Source organism: Drosophila grimshawi, unplaced genomic scaffold (genome assembly GCF_018153295.1).
Source record: "Drosophila grimshawi isolate 15287-2541.00 unplaced genomic scaffold, ASM1815329v1 contig_1369, whole genome shotgun sequence".
Lineage (NCBI taxonomy): Eukaryota > Metazoa > Arthropoda > Insecta > Diptera > Drosophilidae > Drosophila > Drosophila grimshawi.
The window spans coordinates 5,259,538-5,283,468 of record NW_025062891.1 but is presented as its reverse complement, the minus strand read 5'-3'; the positions used below and the strand labels follow the sequence as shown (position 1 = coordinate 5,283,468).

General features: G+C 38.4%; 1 protein-coding gene and 1 long non-coding RNA gene across 7 annotated transcripts in view; both read left to right on the top strand.

Moving 5' to 3' along the window:
* The first annotated feature begins 447 nt into the window (after positions 1 to 447).
* On the top strand, positions 448 to 6,297 carry LOC116805010. Its single transcript, XR_004364978.1, has 3 exons — positions 448 to 469; positions 1,959 to 2,480; positions 6,066 to 6,297. It is a non-coding gene; the product is annotated as an uncharacterized LOC116805010 (long non-coding RNA).
* A 23-nt stretch (positions 6,298 to 6,320) lies between these two features.
* The window catches only part of LOC6561153 (myosin-9), a 37,941-nt gene continuing 20,330 nt past the window's right edge, over positions 6,321 to 23,931 (top strand). For 5 of the 6 annotated variants that reach the window (XM_032734608.1, XM_032734607.1, XM_043216470.1 and 2 more), the window contains exons 1-6: positions 6,321 to 6,516; positions 8,898 to 9,014; positions 9,105 to 9,278; positions 9,667 to 9,923; positions 10,004 to 10,250; positions 10,309 to 10,364. In XM_032734608.1, coding sequence (XP_032590499.1) covers positions 6,384 to 6,516; positions 8,898 to 9,014; positions 9,105 to 9,278; positions 9,667 to 9,923; positions 10,004 to 10,250; positions 10,309 to 10,364 — 984 coding nt within the window. In that variant the 5' untranslated portion in view covers positions 6,321 to 6,383. Of the gene's footprint in view, positions 6,517 to 8,897; positions 9,015 to 9,104; positions 9,279 to 9,666; positions 9,924 to 10,003; positions 10,251 to 10,308; positions 10,365 to 18,121; positions 18,201 to 23,931 lie in introns of those variants that run through there. The other variant, XM_032734604.2, reaches the window with a different exon arrangement.

Sequence of the window (23,931 nt, the reverse complement as noted above, 5' to 3'; positions counted from 1 at the left end):
TGGCGGGCACTAGTTGTAAAGGAATGTCTGCGCATATTTCATATTTTGCTATTGGAATTTGTATTTAGCCGCACAATACAAAACGCAAAGCCAAATACAATTTCAGAGCCAGAGAAAGAATGGGAGCGAGAGAGAGAGAGAGAGAGAGAGAGAATATGGAGGAATGAGAGATGGCAAGCAAAACTGCGCGAGCGCGATGAAAATTCATTGATTGCAATCAGGAAGCGCCGAGTGCGCGCTCTTCACTATAGTTCTATTCTGTTCTGTTCTGTTCTGTTCTGAGTGGTACGAAGTTCACCACACAGCGTTTTTTGGGGAGTACGGACTACGACTATGATTTTGACAATAGCTATGGCGACTATAACAGCGACTGGCACAGACGAACGGCGCTCAGTTCTTTGAGGGTAGTTAGTTGGACAACGGCGTTGCCAAAAACGGGCCCCACAGCTGCCGCACAACAATTTTTTGGGTTAGATTATACACACACAAACACACACAGATTCATACACACACGCACACACACACACATACACATCCACAAAGAGTCATATGCATACGCACACTGAGTATATGTATCCGTAAAAGAGTCTTTTAACTGCTACTGCTGTTTCAGTAACTAAAACAGCAGCAGCGACCGAGACGTAGCACAAATAAAAAGGCCAACTCAATTGCCTGGCAGTGGAAAAAAAAAGGCTAAATACAAGTGCTGGGCTAATACCTGAGTGATGTTCTGTGTGTGCAAAATGTGTTTAATAAAATAAATTAAAAGTTGCAAACAAGTCAGAATCAAAAAAGCAGTGCAAAAAAGTTGGAAAAATAATGTGTGTGTATGTGAAGTGTGTGTGTGAGTGTATGCGTGTGTAGCAGCAATTGTGCCTTAGGCCGCGACTGCTCCCTGGATACAGAAAAGTGATTTCCTGCAAAATGTGCTCGCGCCTCTTGCTAAAAAAAAGAAAAGAGGAAAAAACGACAGAAGAATGGCAAAGGAAAAACTGAATAGGAATGACAGTTTATGAGTGTTGAAATGAATCAAATGATTAATCATGAATAACGTATGAGTAACTGGAACTAAAGTAGTCAGAAGCGGGCGCAAACTAAACGCAGCATATCGATTGATGAAAAAATTATTATAAATTGCTTCAACCTACATATAAAAGCGTGTGAGATACACACGAACACACACAGAGATAGAAGCACGCATACATTAAGTTTCGAAAAGCTATAAGCTGTATAACAGTAGAGAGACACACACACACACACACACACTCACTCACACATGTAGTGCAGCCTGGAGACGCTTAGAAGGCATGGTTAGGGTTAGGGCTCGGGGGTGTAACATAATGTTGTATGTGGGGTGTAGTGGGAGGTGTTGGGTTGGAGCTGGGGTTTGGGTTTGGGTTTGGGGGCAGCCCTTATGTCGTTAGCTTCGTTAGTGGTTCGCTCGGTCGTAGTTCGCTTCGGTTCTACTCTCGTCTCGTCTCGTTTCGGTTCGGTTCGGTTCGCTCTGTCGTTGAGTCCGTTACGTTTCGATTACGTTGTACGTAGCTCCCACTCCGGCAACTCCAACGTTGAAGCGCTGACTTCACGCCGCCACTCTCTCTCTTTCCCACTCTCTTAGCTTTGCTTTTCTCTGTGTGTGTGTGTGTGTGTGTGCGTGTGTATGTCGCTTCGTGCGTCGAAATGTGTGTCAGTGGCTTCTCGTAAAAGCACTGGAGCAGGCGATAAAATGAGCGAGTTCGGGAAGAGTGCTACCTACTCAAACTTCGAACTCTCTCGCCGCCCACACAGCCCTTATAAATCACTCGTTGAGCACGCAGCACTCGAGCAACAACAAAAAGATGATAAAAAAAAAATGAGAATGTGCCTTAATTAACTTGAGACAAGCTAAAAAAGAAAAAACAGTTCAACAGTTTAACTAATGTGCGGTGTTTTTGTGTTTTCATTGATTCGCTTTACAGCCATGTACATACATAAAAAAAAAGCATTAAACTAGCTAGCGGCTACCAATAAAAAGCAATTGGTCAACAAAAAAAAGTTAAGAAACAGAAAGTTACAAAAAAAAAATAACAAATTGAAAAGCAGCAGCGGCAACGGCAACGGAAATGCACGTAGAGCCACCTAAAAGCAACAACTACAACAACAAGACGAAGAAGAGGAACTATAACAGCAGATATTCACACGCCCCCAACTCACACACACCCACAAATGCACACACACACACAATTACATTCATGCCAGGCAATGTAGCCGCCGTGTTGTGTGTCTGTGTGTAGAAGAAGAGCAATCAAAATTTTGTGATTGCAACAAATTGTTGAGCTAGGCAACTGCAGAAGGTGCTGCAACTGCTGGAATTGGGAGCTGCAGCTGGAGCTGGAACTGGAGCCAGGGCATCTGCATATATCACAAACATATAGAATACAAATTTCATACGCAGCGCTCAACATAAAACCCATTCAAAATTCATCGTCTAAGCAAAGCGGGTGAGCACATCTACAATCTATCCTATATACTATATACTCTTTATATGCTTATACTATCTACTGAGGCTAATGCAGTTTTCACAAGACACACACACACACACACACACACTCCAAAGGAGCTATACGCACGCACACACATGCACACACAAATTTATATGCATTGTAAGCTATATTGATTTCCTGCGTATATCTTGAGTAATCCTAAAATAAACCCCTCGACAAACAAAAACCAACTAAGTATTCAACTATTTATGCTTGTATGACTAACTCGTATGTATGTATGTATGTGTATTGTGCATTTATTAATACTACTTATTCTTCCTCTCTCTTTTATATGCCAATTTTTAGCATTAATTTCGATTCAATTTTGGTTTGAGCTAAAAATAAATACAAAAAAAAAAACAATGTTGTGATTAGCTTAAGTAATCAATATAGAGTTAAGTAAATATATAGACCATAGTTATATTATTTATTACCCATACGCCCCATTAGTTCGAATAGGTCTTATGTTGTGTTTCATGCTTGATTTGAACTCTCGCAAATTCTCATATATCAGAAGCGAGGTATGCACTTATTTTAAGTCGATATATAATTATAGCCAGACCATCGACTTGTCTTTCAAATTAAATTGCTTTTCAGACATGTCTTTCACGTTTAAATGGCTTTTAAAAGTTTATAATTAAACTGGGCTGCACACGAAATGCTCTGCCAATTGCACAGAGCCCCCAAAAAATCGTACTTCTATTTGAGCAGAAATACGCCCCCTGTCAAATAGGCAGCTCGCATGATTTGTCATGCGGGTATACATACAGACAGCGCATTGACAGTGGATCAGTGAATATAACAAGTATTTCTGCCACAACGCCCCCTAACCCCTTTTCTTACCCTTTCCTTACCCTTCACTCCCATCACCCCTTTGCGTGCCATGCAGCGGTGTTTGTTTTTATTCTGATGGAAGAGGGGGCTTTGGAGGGAAAGGGGGGATTTTTGGAAAGGATTGTGCCGGCATTGCTTTGGTTTTAGCTTCAGTTACAGTTCAGTTTTCATAGCCAGTTTCATTTTCAGTTTCTTGACGACATTTGACGTGTCTCAGTCTTGTTCTAATTTTAGACGAGTGGAATAATTTTTATTGATTTCAAATTTTAACCTTATTTTACACGCTCGCCTTGCGTGTGTATGCGTGCTGGTGTGTGTGCGAGTATGTCTCGCAGCATAGGTCTCTGGCTATATGCAAGACCGCAAGAAAAGAAGAAAAAAAAAAAATGAAACGCCGCCAAAGCGTCCCAACGCCCAACAGCAAAAACAAAATGCGGCAAACGCTTTACGATGACGCTATTGTTGAATCGTCACATTAGTATGTGTGTATTAGAGAGAGTGTCTGAGAGTGTGTGCGAGCGTGTGTGCGAGCGTGTGTGTGAGTGTGTGTGTCTCTTTTGCTGAGCGCCGCAGCTGCGCAAACTGCGTGTGGTGAATTGGCGAACGAGCAGCAGATGGGCGCCACCCACAATTCAACATGTTTATTTGACAGCGGACTGCAGGGAGAGGGTGGCAGCGGGGCTAGGGCGCTTGTGAGATAACCCATAGTGCTGATAACGGCAAACGAGTGGCGGGCAGTTAGCCGCGAGCACTAAACGCAGACAACAATTGTACACGATTTCGTCATCAAATGTCGTTGCAAAAGTGTCAAACCGGAAGCTCGCCTGAAAATATGCAGTGAAAAAAAGAAGATAAAAAGTGAGCTGCCTGCATAGATAAGTAGTTTCGAGGAGTATTTTCTGTGTGTGTGCGTGTATGTGTGTGCCTGCTTTGTTTGCATAGTAAAGTGCTGAACCTTAAGTGTTTTTTTTTTTCTTGATCTGGCGATGTAATCGAATCCTGGCCAGTGAGATTGCTTACGACCAAAGCCTGATGCACTCCTGACCTCATCTTGATTGCATCTGTCTCTTGTGGCTGCTGCAAATTTGACCAATATGTACTGCAAGCCCCGTTTGTTGTTGCTGTCACGTAAATAGGCACTCAAGTGACACATACACACACACACACACACATGAGCACACACAAACTCACACAAACACTGCACTTGCTCAGGCATGCAGTAAACATTTGAATGGTCTTCCGGTCTGCTGATTCGTTTAGGTTTTATTTAGCCGCCTGTCAGCCCTTTGCTTCTGTTGTGCCCACACCCGTCTATGCCCTTTCGTTATTCTTCTGCTCTGACGCTTTCCTTTCAGATCTGGCCTTATCCATTCATAAATCGGTGCATTCAGTTTTCCTGCTTTACTTTTAAGCCCCTCCGTGGCTGCCTACCTGGTTAGAAAAAAATAGAAAAGCGTGAGACTTGTCTTAACTTCACGTGATAGAAATTGGCTATGGCAAACGAGGGTAGTTTTAAGGAATTAAAGTTGGATTGAATTTAGAAATAGTCGGGATTGTTATTGAGTAAGTAGTAAACTAAAACTAAACTAATGTAGAAACCGCTTCTAATCATGACTAATTTAAGGATAGGATCTCTTTGCTTTTACGTCATACGCAAAAGGTTATAGCTGCTCCAAAACACAATCAGCTTTAGCTTTGTGTATGTTTGATTAAATCGTTGTCAATTATTGCATTGACTCTTGATTAGTTTTACCTACTTCGCTATACAATTGGTTTTATAATACTTAATTTAATAACTTTTTTACATCAATTTAAATATGTATATTATAACTAATGCTTGACTTTTCCCTTATTTACTCGTCACTTAGTATAAAGAGAATAAGTTATTTCTACAATAAAATATAAAATTTGACTATATAAAAGTCTAGTTATATAGTTGTCCACAGGTAGAATTGATTATTATTATTTTTAGTTATTAGAGTTGTAATTATATCACGCTGCTTAACTTAATCTGCATTAGTTATGGAGTTCATTATCTCTGTGCTTCTTTGATTTTATAGTTTATCCACTATTGATTTTTCTGCATAACCCAAAACTTTATTCACGCAACCTCAATTGGCTGGTATAAAGAGACAGCATAATTTAAAAATGCATAATATTATATTGATTTCAATAAGCCATTTCCTGTCTGCTAAATATTGTTATTTTGATTTCAATAAGCCAATCGTTGTCTGTCTGGCTACTGATACCACCCTCGTTGATATTCATGAGAATATCTTCCCGCTTGTGTGTGTGTGAGTGTATTCAACTGAGTGCGACTTCTCTTGGCAGCGACTTGCTGGAGTGGCAATTTGCATGCGATTTGCTTTGTCTAAATAGGAAGGAAATTTGCATAGAGAGCGAGAGCTGCCATAATGCAATGCTCTCGTCATTTTTTCTCTCAACCTACCGCTTAGTATTTGCTTATGCGCTTATGGCTGAGCAGAGATCTAGGTAAAAAGGTTAAGGATATGCTGGTTGACGTAGTCTAATTTAAATGCAAAACGGTTAAATGCTCTGCTTAAAGGCAGTCGAGTCTGTGCCAAGAGGGGCGTATGCGTAATATGTTAATATGTATGTTTGGTATAATCGTAAGATTTACGTCTGTTTTGTGTGTGTTTTGTTTATTTTGTACCATGTCTGTTCTCTTCTCACTTCTTACACTTGCAGATACATAGATGCAGCGAGCTCACATGCCACGTGTCTAAAAGAAAGCAATTGAAAAAAGAATTTAACTCGAATAATACTACTAGAACCAAACACAAATAATAAAGCCAATCAAAACCGAGCATATCACTTATATAGAGCATAAACCAAAGATAAACCTATCAAACGTCGCATTTAAATAGGACAAAGAGCAAACAACAACAACAACAACAGCAACAGCAATAACAACAACTGCAGCAACAACAACAACAACAAGCAACTCCAACCAACAACAGCAACAACTAGAGCTCGTGGGTGCATGCCGCGGATCAGCCGCGGATTATGTCACGTGACGATTATAATCCAGTGAATAGCTCTGGTGTGCGCAGTCCTGGTCGCGTGCGTCGACTCCAGGAATTGCCACAAGTCGATCGCTCACCATCACGGGATTACGGCGCACGCGGAAGTCCACTAGGTGAACAAAAAATACCAAAAAAAAAAAACAAAAAAAAATTAATAAAAATTTTAAAAAAATGTAGTTACTGTTTACAGTTAGTTGCTTTAACTAAAACAGCTTTCGAAAAGGAACGAAGCAAGCTATATCCAAGCACAAACGTAGCCGAGAGCACAAAATTCCAAAATGTTGCGTATTCAAAAGATACGCAACAAAAAGTAATAACAACAAAACTAAAATTCACCGCTGCTCACGTTTGTGCAAAAAATAATAAAAAAAAAAAAAAATAATCTCTATTTTTCGATTATTAATTAACTTTTTACAATTGGCAAGTTTAGAAAAATTTCCTACTATTTTAACTGTTATCAAAATTTCCACTTAAAAACCCTGCTGCATGCATAAAAACTGATTTATGTATGCATCGCACGGATATTGGCTTAAGATATTTCGACAAGAACTTGTACAGTTTTATCTTGATTTGTGAATTGCTCCAAAATTGAATACTTTTAATTTGTAAAATTAAATTTCATGAAATGCTTTTAGTTGTGCTATTGTAGTTGAATTAAAACTAATGCAAAATTTTATACTAAAATCTATAATTTCTGTCTAACATCACACGCATGCGCATGGTACATTTTTCGTTTGGCTTAACTCATCTGCAAAATCTGTAAAAATTTTCATTTTCTTTTAACGAAACAACAACAACAACAACAAATCACATACACTAATACAAACCTAAACATTTTGACACGGCCGCATAAAATGTAAATCGATGCGCTTTTAAATGCATTATTAAAATCAAATCGCATATGCATACTGAACTTTGCAAACTTTTCAATCGAATTATTTATGAAATAAACCGGCAGCAGCAGCAGCAACATATAACTTGTAAATTGCATTAACTTGGCTAGGGAGAATGGCTTGTAGTTGAATTCGCAGCCAGCAACCGCCTTGAGTTGTTGCAGCAAAACCAATTTAGTTCCTGCTGAAGCGTAACAGAAAATCAAAGCCTCAAACTGGATTACAATTATGGTTAGCAAACATTCACTTTATCCAATTCCCATTCATCCAAGAACTTTGTCCAGGCCATAAATTAAATGAAAACAAGTGCTTAACTGAGCACATACGCAAACTGACCATAATTTGAGCAACTAGAAAATGTATTTAACTCGCACCCATCTAATTAGCTGCCCACGTTATTCAGCTGCAAAAATTGCGTTTATTATTACCCTCACAGTTGGACCCAGGCATTTTGATACAGTTCAAGAATAACCATAGAGTTGGCAAATATACAGCTCCTTAAAGTGAACTTGTGTAGCTCCCTAACTTAAACTATTAGTGCAGATAAAGTGAGTTTGTAAAAGAAGTCCTGAAACGACAACAAAATTAAAAGAAAATACTAATAGTAAAGTTTGTAAGTTGTAGAAGAAAAAAATGTTAAAAAATACTTTTATTAATGAAAAGAAATGTATAAAATGTATATATCTTCAGATACTGCTGGTGTACATTAATAGTAACAACCAATTTGCAAACACAAGCCAAAAAGTTGATTTAAAGCAAAATTATTAATTATTTGCAACGAAGACTTAATGAAGTAGTTGAAACCTGTTTCATCAAATTTTGAAGAGTAGTGTCTAAAATAAAAATTAGACTTCATCTAAGTATACACGCAAAGAAGCCTTAGAATTCACTCTATTATCAGCTTATACAGGAATAAAAAAACAGCCAAAATTGGCAGAACTGATGCCGAAGGATATGGAACCGCCAAAGAGCTACAAATTAGGTTTCGTGTGGCTCGGCGGGATACGTGAAAATATGCTCGTGCTGTCAAAATTTGAGTATAGTTTATGGCACACGTCCGATGCACAAATCACACAACGCTACTGCTGCTACTGCAGCGAGAAGGCGGCATCCCCTGCAGCAGGGGGCATAGATGGGGGAGTTAACAATGAAGCTATTTTATGAGCCATTTTTTATGAGCTGCGAACTGCGAGCTGCGAGCTACTTGTAAAGGAAACACGACAAACATTTTACGTTGCTGTTGAGTTTTTGCGTTCGTTTTCTACTAACCCAAGCGTTCCGTTAATCATTATATATATTATGTATAACTAGTAACTGCATAATTCAGTATGAAGCCACAAACTAGCATTAGCGCAATAAGAAAGTGATTACAACGATCTAAATCCTTTCACTGCACTAGTTTCCACCTTCAACCCAAAACTAGTTCCAGTTCTTGATTTCAATATTTTTATTTGATTATTTGACCACATACATACTCACATTCTCACACATATACACACACACACATACACACACACACACACACATACACACACTCGAAACCGAAACCAAAACCCGTCATCCTCATTTGATCATCGTCATGAATTCTATGTGAATTTCAGCAATGGGCAGTCCATACTACCGCGACATGGATGAGCCAACAAGTCCCGCCGGTGCGGGACACCATCGCAGCCGCAGCGCCAGCAGACCACCGATGTCACATGCCATGGACTATCCAAGTAATAATCAGCAATTCAGCTATACACTCTACACAATATTCTGCCTGCATTTAATGTGGTTCTTCATTTTTTATAATCAAATTTTCGCAGGAACCCGCTATCAGTCGCTCGATCGCGGTGGATTGGTGGATCCGCATGATCGCGAATTTATTCCCATACGAGAGCCACGTGATCGCTCCCGGGACAGATCCCTGGAGAGAGGCCTTTACCTAGAGGATGAACTTTACGGCCGTTCAGCGCGACAAAGTCCCAATGCGCTAGGAGGTAAATAAATGTCCCTACTTTCAAATAATTATTAACTCGATATTACCTAAAGTTCAAATGTATAGATCTGAAGCACTTTAACAAAGCCTATATATTTAAAAAAAAACCTTTTAATTTAAATATTAATATAAACATTAAGCAAAATTATGATAGAATAAACTATTGTGTTTAGTTTCTGAAATTTTCTAGTTGAATTCTAGATATTTGCTGCAGGGATAATAGACATAAAAATATAATTTAAGAAATGGGTTCTGCTAGCAAATAAAATATTTGTATTAAAGATAGATCTATAAATTAAAGTAAATATAAATAAAAATAAATAAATAAAATAGTTAACATTGTATAGATCAAGCAGAGTTGAATAATAATTTTGTAAAATTACTTTTAGGTTACAATACGGGCATGCCTACGTCGGACCGTGCCTATCTTGGTGATTTGCAGCATCAGAATACGGATTTGCAGCGTGAGCTCGGCAATCTGAAGCGGGAATTGGAGCTGACGAATCAAAAGTTGGGCAGCTCGATGCACAGCATCAAGACGTTCTGGTCGCCGGAGCTGAAGAAGGAGCGAGCGCTGCGCAAAGAGGAGAGCGCCAAATACAGTCTGATCAATGATCAACTCAAGTTGCTCAGCACCGAAAATCAGGTAAGCAGAAAAGTGTTAACTCTTTGTACCACTACAATTGATAATTGTTATTTTTTCATCTCATTTTTTCTTTAATTTAGAAACAAGCAATGCTCGTGCGCCAGCTGGAAGAAGAGCTGCGTCTCCGCATGCGGCAGCCGAACCTGGAGATGCAGCAGCAAATGGAGGCGATCTATGCGGAGAACGATCATCTGCAGCGCGAGATAAGCATTTTGCGTGAGACCATAAAGGATCTCGAGTGTCGCGTCGAGACCCAAAAGCAGACGCTTATCGCACGCGACGAGAGCATCAAGAAGCTGCTGGAGATGCTCCAGGCCAAGGGCATGGGTAAGTTCTCCAATAGTTGCTATCTCTTCCAGTGGCATCAAATTGCGATTTGTTACAGGCAAAGAGGAGGAGCGCCAAATGTTCCAGCAAATGCAGGCGATGGCACAAAAACAGGTAAGTCCTTTTCCCCACAATATATCCTTGTGCCGCTACAAAAAAAAAAAAAGATAAAAATATAAAAAACAGGCGGCCCCCTGCAAAAAAAAAAAAGAAGACGACTCTCTGTCTACTTTTTTTTGTTATTTTTGCGGCAAACAATGCTCTAGTGACAATGATTTCGTACACGGGCAGAGAGGCGGAATAACAACAATAAATGCCTCTCTGCCCCAAACTCAAAAACAAAAACCAACAAGAACGTTAACTACCAAAAAAAAAAAAAAAAAGAAAGAAAAGAAAAAAATGACTACTCTGTAAACTATTTATTTTTGAATTCTCATTTCTTTTTAACAACTTTTGCGACTGCAAAACGCAAAGTGCAAAGTGCTTAACGTTGAATTTTTTTGTTGTTTCACATATACTACCAGTAATATTCAACAAATACTAAACACACATACATACATCCAATAATACTCGTAAAAATACTCGAATGTAGTGCCTAGCATCCAAAAATTCGCATAAATTTGCTTCGTTTTGCTTTGAACTAACTGCCAGTTAAGAACGTTAACTACAAATTTCAACTTTCAACTTAAGATCTAGCGTTTGCAGTTGGTTCGTAGTGTTCGATTTTAAGTTCTATATACACACACACACACACACACACACACACAAACAAATATACACTCACAGACACGCTTGATATGTTTTGCTTGTTGTACTTGTTGTTGTTTAATTAATTTGAAACGTTTTTCATTGTGTTCGCCCCCAAATAAAAACAATATATATATATATATATGTGAACGTATTGCAAATGAGTCAGCTATAAGAGCTCTTTAAACACATACAGATACACACACACACACACACACACACAGACACAGACAGTCATTGTTACAGTCACTTATTGTTAGTCATTTCATCAGTTGCAATCTCTCTCGATATGGGGCAAGCAATAAAATTCAATTTGTTGCATCCATTTCGTACATTTTGTAGACAGTTCGGCATTGTTTTGAGCCCCCAACCCGTTGACCCTGTTTCATGTCTATCTTTGTAGTGCTTTATTGCTAGCTCTTATACAACAAGGAAAATGCATTCTATTTGCATCATAATTCATACTTATTGACACACATACACACACATAAACAAAAAAACAAAAAAAAAACAAAAAAGCACAAGCTGTTGGCACCCCCCGGGGGAAATCTACTAAAAATTGCCAGGGAGTTGACAAAGCACTGACTCATCTATCCCCAAGGACAGCAAAGAGGGCAGCTGCTTATTACTAATACACACACACACACATACACATACATATTTACATATACTATGTAACTATACTCTATAATTATTCGTATGACAGCCCATAGATAAAATGCGTATACATAATATCATGTGTTAAGCCCAGTTGCTGCGACCCCAGGCCAACCAACAGGCTCTAGCATGTCAACAAAGGCGTCGGACCGAACAGCAAAACAAAAAAACAAAAACACAAAAACAAAAAGGAAAACAGATATAACAGCTATCCTTGACACGCCGAATATTATATACCCTTGCACACCAGAATTACCCTGAACATATTTAAATCCATCTATTTAAATACAGCTATCTGATTTAGTACCCCAAAATTTATAATTTCTCCTGATAATGTGAGCTATAATTCCGGATAAAGAATATTTATACTTTATGGCGTTACTCATTTCATGATCAAATTAAAATACTTTCTGCAAGTGTAGAAAAAAAAGTCACACAACACGCTGAGAACCAGAGAAACAGAGAGAGAGAGAGAGAGACCGGAGGAGGAGGAGAGGGACAGGCGCTATGTGCTGGGCGCTGTGGGATTTCTGGACATAAATAACCTTGATACCACGATAGGCTACTTATTTAAGGCAACTCCATTTTTAGCTTCCGACTGATCCTTTCCATTCAGCTTTTGGACAGCTGCCCACTTGGCAATTTATTCACATTTTATTCACGCATCAACTGAATGCTTGAATGCTTGACTTACTGAATAGTGTTCGACTGTCGCAATTGGATATTTTTGCACACAATATACTGCTGATGCCAAGAGCTATTGAATGTCGGCCACGCCTTGGGGAGGCGTTTGGGTTTGTAAGTAATGAATTTGTCACTCGTGCTGTGAGACAATACAAACAAGCGGCATAAACACAAACAGCAGTAATTAAAAATCGTCATTTCAAAATGTGGCAAGTAAAAGCAACAGCAAATGGCAGGAATATTGTAAGAATTCGAAAAGTCTGACAGTAAAATACCCTGCTAGTTGAATGAAAGAAAATAAATTTATTCTCCTGTAGTATTGTAGCAGTTATACAGATTTTGCCGATAAATTAACAATACAGGTCACATTCACAAAGAAATATATTAGTCCTCAGCTTATATCAAATTTGGTAAATTTAGCTTTAAATGTTGGCCTTCTTTAAAAGTGAATCTCATAAGTAATACTGTGTTAGTTATAGCAAAAAATACGTGCTATATATGCTCATATATATACTCATACTCATAGCAATAACAGAGTAACTAAAGAGAAAATAAAAAACAGATTTTACGGATTTTTGCGAGAGTGGGCGAGCAATTAAAAAGTTCGCCATCGCATTGCGTATACGCCGCGTTCGGCGAATAGGCTTGAAAAGGCGAACAATCAGCGGCTCGCAATTTTGCTGGGTCGAGGTCAGTTCTTGTTTCGATTCCAATTGCATTTCCTATAAGTGCGCATGTTGTTTTTGGCCTTTTCACGCTGCAAAAACCTTTGTCACTGTAATTTATAGTCCGTATACAATGCACACAGCTCAATAGTCATTGTTGTTGTTGCCTTTGTTAAAACTTGCCCCTAAAAGTTAATCAAGGTTGTCAGGACTTTAATGAAAATGGCATTGTTTTCCATTTGATCAAGTGTGAACAACTTGAAAAGCTAAGTAAACTAGAACAGGTGCTGCTTAATGACTTTCTATCGATTCAGCTTCGGTAATGGAAAAGCAGCTCATTCATACCAATCATCCACAAATGCATTTCATTTAATACGGCGAGTTATTTTTATATTTTGCCATAATGTACATCAAAAATGAATATCAATTCAGACTTGTCTTTAATTTACCTTGTTTTTAAACTATATTTAAAATCATTATTCTCCCATTAATTTAATAGCTTGTGCTTAAATCCAATTATTCGTCATATTAAATCAAAATAAAAATGCATTGCATACTTTTAAGCGCAGCCCAGATTTAATATTCCCATTTAGTCGTATATTTGCCTGTATGTATTTGCTCAATCGTATGCTGTTCTTCAAAGTTTTCTAGTTCAATTGCTTAACTTTAGTATACATGACATCTTTTTGTCTCCATATCACATCTATTGAGTCATCTTGCTCATATGTATGTAGTAGCTACCAGGGCTAGACTTGTGGCCAAGGCTGGTTCCATTTGCCAGGCCTTATATAACTTTTGCTTACGCATATCTTGTCTTCTCTGTGTATGTGTTGGCGCTTCTACATTTTATATTAACATCATTTATGGGCATTTATCTGGCGCCGCCTCGTCTGTGGCATACATTTGCCCTCTGGCATTGGGTGTTGGGCATCACATAAGAGACTCGTCTGGTTGACAAAACATCTGAACATTTTTTCACTTTCTTACCAACAGCTTGATTTGGAGCGTGAAATCAAGAAATACGCTCAGGAGGAGCAGGGGGTGAGGGTGAGTTTTGTCGCACACTTTTCTTGCCAGTTTCTCAGCTAGCCAAAGTAGTTTGCGCCTTAACCCCCTTTAGCTGAACACTAGCCAACTACACTGAAACATTAGCCAAAGCCAGTGCTTTTAGGCCATCGAAACCACCTGAGCCACCCGACCATTCATTTGGCATAGTTGCACGTTGGCTTGAACTGTCGATGAATGGCAGTTACATTCAAATATTCATGCTGTTTTGGCCCTGGCCAAGCAAATTACCAAGCTATGCAAAACGGCGCCAATGCCTGAATTTTAATTAGCATGTAAAAGCAAACGCCCGCCGGAGTGGGTAAGCGTGTGTGTGTGTGTGTGTGTGAGTTTGTGTGAAGAGCACAAGGATAAGCCCATGCATACGCATAAATAATAATGGGCATGGGTGTGCGGGGAGTGTGTGTATAGGTGGGGCATGTGTGTGTGTGTGTGAGTGTGTGTGTGTGTGTGTGTGTAGGATGTTACTGCGGCTGCTGCTCGTTATTATACATGAAATACTAGCCAGGCTCAACTCTTGATATATTGTGGCAGTGTCCTAGGGGGCGGGCTCGTGGGCGGCGGGTGTTCATTTTGTATTTGGCCGAGGGCATAAAATAATTACGCGGCTTGCCGCAAAATTCATGTTGCTGTCAAAAAAACACACTTAAAAAAAATTATGCCCTTGAATTTTGAAAATCGCTCTGAAACCAAAAATGGTTGCAATAATAAATTTTAAATTTAAGAAATACATTTCTGAAGACTCGAATCGACAATTCTAGATATAGCTTATTTATTTATAAATATGTAATAAACTGTGTACAATGCAAGCCACCCATTTTTCTTTGAGTACAGAACAAGTGAACAAGTTTATAAAACCGTGTCGCGGGCGAAATGCAATTAGAAAGTGCGCTTGCTCTTTTAAAAGCGTTTAATTAGCATAGAAATGAAATGAAATGAAAACAATTAAGCCGGAAAAGGAAATGCGCAGTAAGCACTGAACTCTGAACTCAGAACTCAGAACTGGAGCCCTCTTTTAGCAATGCAGCAGCAGCTCACAAGCTGGCACAGTGCCACACAAAATTATACAGATAGGAACACACAGAGCTAGCGAGATGGAAGGAGAAAGACAAGGACTGTTGCCAGACAGAGAGAGAGAGAGAGCGAGCGAGCGAGAGGCAGAGAGAGAGAAATGGCGAGAAGGACAATAACAAGAACAGGAAACAGCAGCCATAACCATCCTATCCTGCATCCTGTATCCCACTTCAGCGGTCATTTTCTCTCTCTTGAAATGTCAGCTTGAATTGATTTATCGATTTCAATGCAATTGCATTTCAATTTTATATGAACAAACACAAACATTCGCCCCCATTCAGCCTACAACTGCGCGGCTTTCTCTGCAGTCGTCCTGATGTTGTCCTACTGATTGCGGTTATGTTTTCTGTGCCATCGCTTTGCCTAACGCAAACACACTCTCACACACACACAAACAAACAAACAAACAAACACACATGCACACTAAGCTAATATCCTAAACTGGAACGAGGAAGATAAAGTGAACGTTTGTTTGAGCACTTTAACATTAGGAACATTATGACAACTACTATCGAATATCAGCTGACTTTCTTGACTAAAATGTTCACTTTAAACAAGATAATTTAATTATAAAACTAGAGACATTCATATAATGATAATGATAATGATAATATCAAATAGTTGCTAGGGAGCTTTAAGGAATATTCATTTTATACATCATACATATTTTATATATAAGTATATAAGAATCTTAAAAATCAGCCTTGTGAATAGAAAATACAAATGAGCAACACATTTGTAAAAGAACATCATAAATTAAATAGTTAGGCATTAATTAAAATCTTTAGGTTTCGTATTTGGTACAATCCTTGCTGAATTTCTTATGCGGTTTCAAATTAAGAATATCTCAGTTCATCTTTGTATGTCCCATATTACTGTCAAACTTATTAAAAATGAAATGACCTGCACTTTGCTGCAGTATAAATAGAATTACCTACTTTAGAGCGACACAAACCCCATAGAAAATATTCGATGTGGTACGTGTTTGCAAGGACTAATAGGTACAAAGGAGAAGAAAGGCAGAATCACTTGCACTTTCATTTGCAACGGCAACAGAAACTTTGAGGCGTCAGTTGCACAAAACAGCTGCTGCTGCTGCTGGTGCTGCAAAAGCTGTATTCATGTCAGACGCAAGCGCTGCGCACATCAAATGCACAGCAGAGCAAACATAAGCAGCAGCCACTGCAGGGACAACGAGTAAATCTCAAAAGTTTTCTATTCTTTCGGTGTTTAGCTAATTCGTGGCCAAACACGCAGCTAGCGGAAGACACGAGACGCAATACTCACGAAGTTAGCTCACGAGCAAAGGCGCCAATCAATAAACGCAAAAGCAAACGCAAAACGAGTCGAAGCTTTTGAGCGTAAAACGTAAAAGCTTTTGGGCCTGCGCTACTTAGAAACCGAGCCAAAGTTGTAAAGCTTTCGCGTGCAGCTGCCAAATGGCAAAGTGAGCCGAGAACTGAGTGCCGAGAGCCGAGAGCCGAATGATAAAATGCCGAGTGTGCCGATTGCTGAATGCACCGCCTGTCGGAAACCACATGACGCTTTTTGAGCTAAACCGAAGCTGAGCCGAGGCTTTGCGCTCAAGCGTAGCGAGACGGAGAGGGTCGCGTGGCGTGGAGTGTCGGCTGCTGCTGCCAAACTGTCTCAATGGTCTGGCCTCGTGGGCGCAAAAGCTTTGCTGGCGCAAACAGTTGTATACGCAACGTTTCAGCTAACGAGACACGAGCCACGGACCGAGTGCCCCCAAAAAGCGCGACGCGTACGCAACGAGAACTCAATCTGTGGCAAAAAAAAAACTGTCTCACAAAAAAAAAACAAAAAAAAAATACACCAAAATCTGCCAATTAAATGAGCAAAATAATATACATTAAGTATTTCAAATAAATATGTATTGTAAATAAGTGCAAGAGATATTTAGTTAGTTAACGATCGAAGCTGCAGCAAATGCCAGCGGAACGTGGCGCGAACGCGTGTGTGCCACAAAATCATTGAGCAAAAAAAAAAAAAAAAAAGAAAAAGAAAGCAAGAAAATCCTTCAAAAGGATATAAAGCATTTCAATTTGTGCCTTTAGCCTGTATATTCAGTGGTTTGGTGTGAGTGTGAGTGAACTAAACAACAAATTAAAGCCAAAAGAAATATATTCTCATATATATTTCAAAATAAGTTGAATGAAAGTGGTGCAAAAGAATTGCACTTCACAATATATAAAAAAAAAGCTAAACCCTGCAGGAGCGCACCAGCAGCAGTCGTAGCAAAAATCAATAATTTTGTTTAAGCAGCAGCAGCAGCAGCAGCAGCAGCAGCAGCGGCAACCAAAAATCTGCGACAGCAGCAGGAGCAGCATTAACTAGCAACAGCAACAGCAACAACAACAATAACAATAACAAAACAACGAACAAACGAATTAACAACAACAACAACAACAACAATAAGCAAGACAGCCGCAGAAGCAGCAGAATTTTTTCAGCGTCTTGGGCTGTGTTTTTATAATATCTATACACATACATATACATACACAGCACACAAAGCACTCCAGTGTGTGTGTGTGCGGGTGTTGGTATTCGCTAGCTGTATGCGCTTGTGTGCGTGTGCTTCACATTAAGCAGACGAGCGCTAAGAAGCAGGAAACAAAGTCGCTGCCAGCGGTTTATTATTGTATTACATTATAAAGCGACAAACACACACAGAGAGAGACAGACAGACAGACAGACAGACAGACAGCTACGGGCAGACATACACACACACACACACACACACAGACGCACGTGCAGCTAGACTCACACCTGCGCAGCACAACTTAGAGCCCAACTCAAATTACATAAATAGCAATAAGGCCCCACAGCCGCTGAAAGCGGAAAGGCCGACCTCAGTACAACGAACTGCAGCTGCAGCAAATTTGCATAGCAGCAGCAGCAGCAGCAGCAGCAACAGCAGCAACAGCAGCAATCGCAGCAACGGCAGCAGCAACAAAAACAACAACAGCAACTTCAGGCATTTAGCAGCGGCACAGAGCACAGTCACAAACCTATGGACAATGCCTATGTCTACTATAAGGTACTGTAAATGGCAGCAGCAAAAACAACAACAACAACAACAAGCAAGCAACAACTAAGCAAGATCAACAGCAACAGCAGCAAGCTGGCAACAATCACTTCAGTCACTCAATCAGCCATCAAATCCATCAAACCAACTCATCATCAACAAACAGCAACTAACAACAAAATGTCACACACACAATTATACACACATCGAGCGCATCATCATCAAGTTGGATTGTCATTTCATCAATTTAAAAAACTTCAAATCAAATGTCAAACGCACTCGCAATCGCAATCGCTGCACACATTTAATAGTCAATCAACAATGGCAACTACAAATGTCTCAGACAGACAAACAAACACAACAACAACAACTACAACTTGGCCCCATATACCCCATTTACATATACATACCACAACCCTAACTCTTTTGCCTTTGCAAATTGCCCCTCAATCAAAAAAAGGAGCAGCGACGCCTGCATAATATATTCAAAAGAACGGAGGAGAGACCGAGTGAGAGACAGAGAAAGAAAGAGAAGACGAATGGGCTGGGAATTACCATTATTCTAAAAAAATGTGTTTGACTAAAAGATACCCTTTAGACAGTCCTAAAGTGCATAACATTCATTTGATATATACAGCAAAATTTGGATCAAGAACTTATATATGACTCTTGAGGGCAGTTTCAAAATTCAACTCTGATTCTTCCTGAACAAGGAACCTTGCGAGTTATATATTTTATCAGTATTTTATAGGGCTTCCAGCTTGGTATAAAATCACCATCGCAACGCTGAACTATTTCATTAAATCTCTTTGCAACCCTTTCGTAATGGAGTACAGAAGCAGTATACAACAAATAAAACAGAAAATCAGTTGCAGCTGCAGCTAAATTATAGTTTTAAGGGTGCAGCTCAGCGCAGTTCGCACGTTGCATGTGCAATAAAGTTAATGTCTTGGCCAGACGACACATAAAAAACACAAACACGCCCAACAAACACACACATAAATGTCTGAGCATTTTCTTTTAGGGGTAAATTGGATTTCAATTTGCGGGAACAAACAAAAATAGCATAGCATACTTTTATGCTAATCGAGTGGTAGATTACATTTGTGGGTATGTGGGTGGTTGGGTGGTTGGGTGGGTATATATGGTATATGTGTAGTTGTGTGGGTGTCGAAGTGTGTGCTTTTTAAAGGTCACCATGCGTAATTAGTGAAATTTGGCATCAGGGCTGAAAGAATGAACGAATGAAGAACGTATAAGCGAATGAGCTCAAGTGCAAGCTCAGCAGGCACACACACATACAAAACAAATTAATACACACACACACACACACTCACTGAGGGACAGTCTATTCAAAATGAGAAACGTGCAGACATGCACAGCGCACAGTGCACAATGCAAGTTTGTTCGTGTTCTGTTCGTGTCCGTGACGTATCCATCCGTCCATCCGTCCGCTCATTAGCAGAAAAGCCCCCAACGCGTGCCGCAATTGTTCTAAATGCAGACAGATACAAAACTGAAAGTATCACAATGTGTGTGCGTGTGTGCATGTGTGTGTGTGTATATCAAATGAGCTCCAAATGAGTATGCCACACACACAGATACTTCGTTTGCTTCTAATGAGGGATAATCTCTGTACTCAGGCTCATAAAAAAGCTGTCCAATTTGCGAGGAATTTCTTAATTAAAAATACAACTTGATGCTTAAATAAAATGTATTAAAAGTAAATCTTCAAGTCTAACATGTTGCCAATTAAATATAATTAATTCTAGAAATTAAAGTGTAATTTCGTACATAGACTTTTCCCCCTATTTATTATTTACAAAGACCGAAACCATAGTCAAACTGAAAGAGAGCTTATTCACAATTTTAGCAAAAGTAAATTACAGGGTATATCAAAAGCGAAAAGTGGGGGTGAATGCCAACGCACCGAACTGCTCTGCACTTCATGAACGTCACTTGAAATACATTTTTGTCCCACCAGATAGAGAGGGAGGGAGAGAGAGAGAGAGAGAGAGAGAGAGAGAGAGATAGATATAGCTGCAACTGCACGTGCATGAAATGAGACTAGTGCGACGGAAATGCAATGATGACAAGTGAGGAGTGACAAGTAGGAGGGAGTGAAGGGCCAGATCTGTCAGTCTAGCCTTGTACCCACACACTCGAAACTTGATGATTTGTCATAATTCAAAGGAACGCAGAAATGCAACTGCCAGCAGGCCAACATAAAAGGGGATGTGGGAGAGAGGGTGAACAAAAGGCCCACAACTCTAATCTAAAATCCACATTTCACTTGCCAATATGATGTGGGCGTGGTAACGCCGCCCCCCTAGCAAACCGTGTTGATACGAGGACGGAGGTGGGGAGGTGGGGAGGTGGGGTAGCCTGCCAGTCAACGTTCCATTCAAGTCATAAAAGAAACAGCCTCATGAGCTTGAAGCTCTGCTTGTGCTTTGTGCCTTGGTTTGACTGCGTGTTTTACAATAGCTTTTTATTTGTTTATTTTTAATTTTATGATTTCAGCGAAACACGCAGCCAACGAAAATAGCAAACGGAACACACACAGATACACACACACACACACACACACACACTGATAGACATATACACTGTGCTACATGTGTACTTTTGCACTTAACACACTTATTGTTGGGCACATTTTCTTATTCTGTTTACCGCTGCCTTCGGCTTCTGCTATTCGTGTTTTCTTTTTTCTTGTTCTTTAACTTTAAGATTTGCCTTTTCCTTTTTCTTTTACGTTTTTTTTTCTCATTTTGGTTTCTTTGTCTTTGTGTTTCATTTCATTTGTGTTCTGCAGCCGCCCCCTTGTCTCGCCGCAGAGTGTATCGCATCTCCTGCCTCCCCATCCAACATCCCCCAACAAAAAGTCGTCGTTATTGTGTTCTCACACACACATATACACACGCACAAACACCCACAAGAAAACACTAACAGTTAAGCACACACACACACACACAGACACACACACACACATGGCGAATACGTAATAACCTTGTAACCAAAATGTTGTTATTTCGGGCCACATTTCTCTCTGCGAGCATGAGAGTGTGTGTGTGTATGTGTGAGCCGTTTTTTTATTTCGCTCTGGGTATGTGTGTGTGTGTGTGTGTTTGTGTGTGTGAGTTTGTGTTTGGGCCAAAGTTCTTGGCATTATTTGAAGAGTACTGCGAGTCACTTTACGTGCTCACCTACTCTCTTTCTCTCTCTCTCCTAGTTATCTGTATTTCTCTCTCCCTCTCCCTCTGTCTCTCTCTCCCTCTCTCTCTCTCTCTCTCTGTCTCTCCCTCTCTCTTACTCTATTGCGTTTGCTCTCTCTATCTGCCTTTCGCTGACTCTTTTGCTATATGTGGGTTGGCATAATTTCTAAATTTATACTTTAAACGTGCTTTTATTACAACTATATATATCTTATCAAGATTTTTCTTAAATGTTGGTGTTTATTGTCGTGCGTTTTAAATTAAATGTTTTTCATACCTTTTTCGTATGTTATTTTCCTAAAATAATTCCTTTTATATGTCACAAATAACTGAAAAGCAGCAGTTCTTTATATTTTCAACTGAAGCAATTTGATATTCCACGTTTCAAGCTACTATTTTTTACTTTAATTATAGACTTTGTATTTCGATTTCGATTTCAATTTAAAGTAAGTCCCAAAGTTTCAAACTTTCTCTATTCATTTTTGATATTTATTATTATCTATTTCCAAACATAAATTTTCAAAACACATAATAAAAAGCATACTTTTTTGCAGTACTTTCGTCTTGATAAGAAACTAGTTAAGAATCATTCAAATTCAAAGTCCATCTCTTTATATTATAGTATTAATGATACTATGTAGACGTAAATCACAAGCTTTCCAATTTAATAACAATCTGACTGTCTTAGTCAACAACATTTTAGAATATCTTCCTTAACTTGAGTTTTTAATTACAATATATTTAGAAGAGTGTTAACTATAGAAAGTTTTGGGTTATATCAAAAGCATATCTGACTACGATGATTATATTTCAAACTCAAATTCTTCAACCATATCTTGATGGACAGGATAGAGGTTTCAGTGTACTAAATCTTAATTTCATTGTTAAAAAACCAGACAACAAATTGAATTTGCTAGTTAGGTGAAAAGTTTTCGTAAATTAGTTTCCTTGTCAATCGCTTAAGAGATCTGTTGCTGTTTTTAGTTTACTCCTAGCACCTTTTCTTTCACCTGAATTCAATTACTATTACTTAGTGCTATATTTTGTTCTTACACTTTTTAAATCTTTTGAATTTTTTATTAGCATTGTACGGAACGCTGTTTGAATTTAACATTTTATTCTTGCCGTTACATAATCAAAAAGTAATATATATATACTTAAACTTTAAACACAAACACAAAGCAATCTAAACAATGACAACCAAAACAAAACAAGAACAAAAAAATATATTAAAAAAAGATAAACTAAAACAAAAATTTTAAAATTATTTAAAGCAATTAATAAACTATTAGTGAACTGTGATTTATTTTAGCATACAAGAATAATTCTTTTGTCATTTTATTGCCAAAAGATGCAGATTTTTTCACGAAACTTATCGATTGTAATGGCTCCAATAATTGGCTTTTTTATATGCAAAAGTAAAAGAAACCGAATACAACAAAAAAAGAAATACTAAAAAAAAAACAATAAGAACACTTTAAACGTTTAAATGCAAACGATTTTAAAAGCGAGATACTTGTATTTGTTTCCAGAATTGATCATTTTCAATTACATAACATCTATAAATCATATTTTGTTGTTGTTCTAAAAGCAAACACAAAACGAAGCAAAACAATAGAATATGCAAATGACCAAAAAGGTTATAAACCAAACAAATTTTAAAACCAACCAAAAAAATTTAAACCGTATGCAACTATTTACAATATGCTTTTGTAATATTTTCGCACCAATAAAAAAGAAAAAAACCAAAATCTGAGTACTGCAAAAATATCAAAACAAAAAAGTCAAAAGCTAGACGGGCTCTAAAAAAGAAAAAGAAAGAAAAAGTTAAATCAAAAACAGAAACAGAAAAAAAAAACAAAATGTAGGCAAGGAAACTACTGACAAATCTCATTGACGATAAAATGATAAAACAATTATGACGTGTATATACTTACAATACGTACCTATCTATCTATATATATATATTAAAAATATATACATATATATTAATATATACAATTCTCTCTATCTCTCTGTCGCTCTATTACTATATATGTAACCAGCATATATATATTTAAATATATATATATGTATATATATTTATGTATAACATCTATCCAAAATATGTTGTTTTTATTGAGTTACTTTGCTTACCAAAACTGTGCCCCAACACGAGCACAACAACAACTATAACTACAACTACAACTACAGCTACATCATCAACAACAACAACAGACGAACCATCTAAATTTTAACTACCCTCAAAACAATAAACAATTGTTTATCCATTGTGATAACTACTACCCCCACCCACCAAAATACTGACTGGCCGCCTGTTGCAGCTACTTACGTTAAAATATATTACTTTTTGGTTTTGTAAATAACTGTTCAAGAACGCGAATATCAACTGCATTGCAATCCAAATTGAACTCCAAATTGAATTTTGAAATTTAAAACTAACGCAGACCAAGCAAACAACAAGTCACACACACAAAACAAAACCCACACACATCACACCCACAAAAGTACACCACTCGTTGGGT